This window comes from Mus pahari, chromosome 5, assembly GCF_900095145.1.
Source record: "Mus pahari chromosome 5, PAHARI_EIJ_v1.1, whole genome shotgun sequence".
In the NCBI taxonomy this organism is placed as follows: Eukaryota; Metazoa; Chordata; class Mammalia; order Rodentia; family Muridae; genus Mus; species Mus pahari.
Window position 1 is genome coordinate 69,804,714 of NC_034594.1, and position 2,258 is coordinate 69,806,971.

The following is a 2,258-nucleotide window of genomic DNA, read 5'->3' on the forward strand; positions in this document are numbered from 1 at the left end:
AGGTTCTCCACCAGCACAAAGAGGTAGGCGAGCAGGAAGAGGAGGAAGAGCAGGTATTGCAGCTCAGGGGCTGTGGGGAAGCCCAGCAGGATGAACGTGCTGACCTTGGTGATGTTCTCCCCCCTCATCCTTCTGTACCTGCAAAAGATCAAGAGGCCAATAAAGGGCCAAGCTTCAGATGATGGGAGATCAGGGAGCCAGCTTGTAGTGTCGGCTGGAAGACAGACAGCACTCCTGGTTCCTGTGAGTAGCAGGGAAAGGAACTTACTCTTCTGCCAAGTATTTAACTGGAAAGACATGGGGACTTGAAGAGTTTGTTTGGGTGATAAATGAAGAGGGGAAGTAGAGGAGAGGAAGTGCTGAGGATAGATGTTCAGGATGTGCGGTGCCTCTATTGTCCATGTGGTCCCATCCTGGAGTGCTAGATGCAGAGGGTTCCATGTCTCCTACCCTACCCTATTGATAGCTCCATACCCCCTACCCTGGATCCAGAAGGGGATACAGAAGGAGTTTCACCTCAGTTCTTAAGAAGTTAGAAAGTAGTAGTCCATGATCCCACTCTGGAACTGTGTGTGTTGCTGAGGCCATGGCCTTCCAGCCTATTTAGTTTGTTAGTAGCCTATCTCCTTCCTTTAAGGGCAATTACAGCTGGGATTATGTTCCACCTCCCAGAATACATGAGTGCAATGATCTAGGGGATGTTGGGATTGTGTGAGATCTCCGAAGTTGCCTAGCTAGAGTCATTAATTGCTTCCCCATCCCACACCCATATTAGCATGAACATACATACACACAGGCATGCATGCATCCTCTCTCTCTCTCTCTCTCTCTCTCTCTCTCTCTCTCTCTCATTCGCACACACACACACACACACAAGAAGGAACCCACACATACCACCTGTTGATAATAGCATCACTGCCTCCCTTGGCCTCAGGCTAAAATGGTAGCTGGAAAGCCAGCTTACTTTGAACTTGTAGAAACTGAAGTCAGAGTAGGTCTAGGGCAATACCTGAAGTCACACTGGGGAAGATTGGCCATACAGTGGATGAATGATCCCCTCTAGGACCATGATTGAATTCTGAGGGACTCAGAGTAGTAAGCTGGAGAGGGAGAGGGGCTATATTACCCTATGTTCAACAGTTGGGTGCATCCAGCAGCATTGGATGAAATGAGTCCAAGTAAGCATGTAGTTGTGGGAACAGTGGCATGGGGTACTCCTGAGGTCCTATGTAACAAGTATTGGTGCCATCTCCTGGTCTTGGCTCTTCCTATTGATGGGAATGTGGATGGGAATCAGGGTAACTCACAGGATTGGTCTTGGTCCTGATGATGAAAACTAGAGTGGATGCAGACTGTGTGACGATTAATGTGCTCTGATTTTAAACAATGTCTATGGGGAAAAGCTTGAAGGTGTGAATGAAAGGAATTAACAAAGGGAACATGAATGAAAGTCAGGGATGAGTGTTTCCATTTCTGAAGTGATTCACCTCTGGGGTTCCTGAGGAGAGCACCAGGGAGCAGGGAATAGAAGTGCTGGTGGAATCCTACAGGGGCTTCAGGCTTAGAGAGAGCTCAGTGCTCTGAGACCAGGGAAAGGTCCACAGACTGGCTGGAGTGGACCTTCTTTCCAGTGGGCCCAGACTTGGAGGCAGTTAAATGAACATCAACAGGTGCAGGCCTGCAAGTTTCTTACAGGTTGGGCAGTGAGTTTCAGCGTAAGGTCTGACTGTTCCCAAATTAAATAGGCATCAAGGAAGGCTCTAAAGAGATTTTCCACTCTCCCAGAGACCCATCCAGCAAGGTGGGCAGGTTGGGAAGCTGTAGACCCTCCAACTAGGAATTGGCTGGCATCTGCCTGCTTGGCTCAGGTCCTGCATCTCTCCTCGATGAATTACTCCTGGCACCTCACTCCGTGTCTGCCAAGCCATGCAGCTCAGTTCACCATCACCATTCTGAAAGTCAGGTGGGCACCATGTTCTTAAAGTAGAGTATAGGTGGGCACTGGACCAGGACCATGCTTGCCTGGCAGAGGGAGGGGAAAGGAGCACTGAGAGCAGCTGTATTGGGGTGCTCCAACTGTAGTACTGTGGTTTGCCTAGATCAGAGTTGTTGTGAAGATACTGGGCATCAAGGAGTACAGGAAAGTGGTAGCAACTCCTTGGAATGCTGTGCTGTGGGAATCCCCAGTGTCACAGGTTGTCAGGGCCATCTACATGGATGGAGTCTCCTCATTGATAGCTAGTTCTAGCATTCACCCG

General features: G+C 49.3%; 1 protein-coding gene across 1 annotated transcript in view; it reads right to left on the reverse strand.

Moving 5' to 3' along the window:
• Positions 1 to 128, reverse strand: part of LOC110321964 (olfactory receptor 6B2-like) — an 882-nt gene extending 754 nt beyond the window's left edge. Inside the window, exon 1 of the mRNA XM_021198547.1 lies at positions 2 to 128. Coding sequence (XP_021054206.1) covers positions 2 to 128 — 127 coding nt within the window. The remainder of the gene's footprint in view (position 1) is intronic.
• Positions 129 to 2,258: the final 2,130 nt, after the last annotated feature.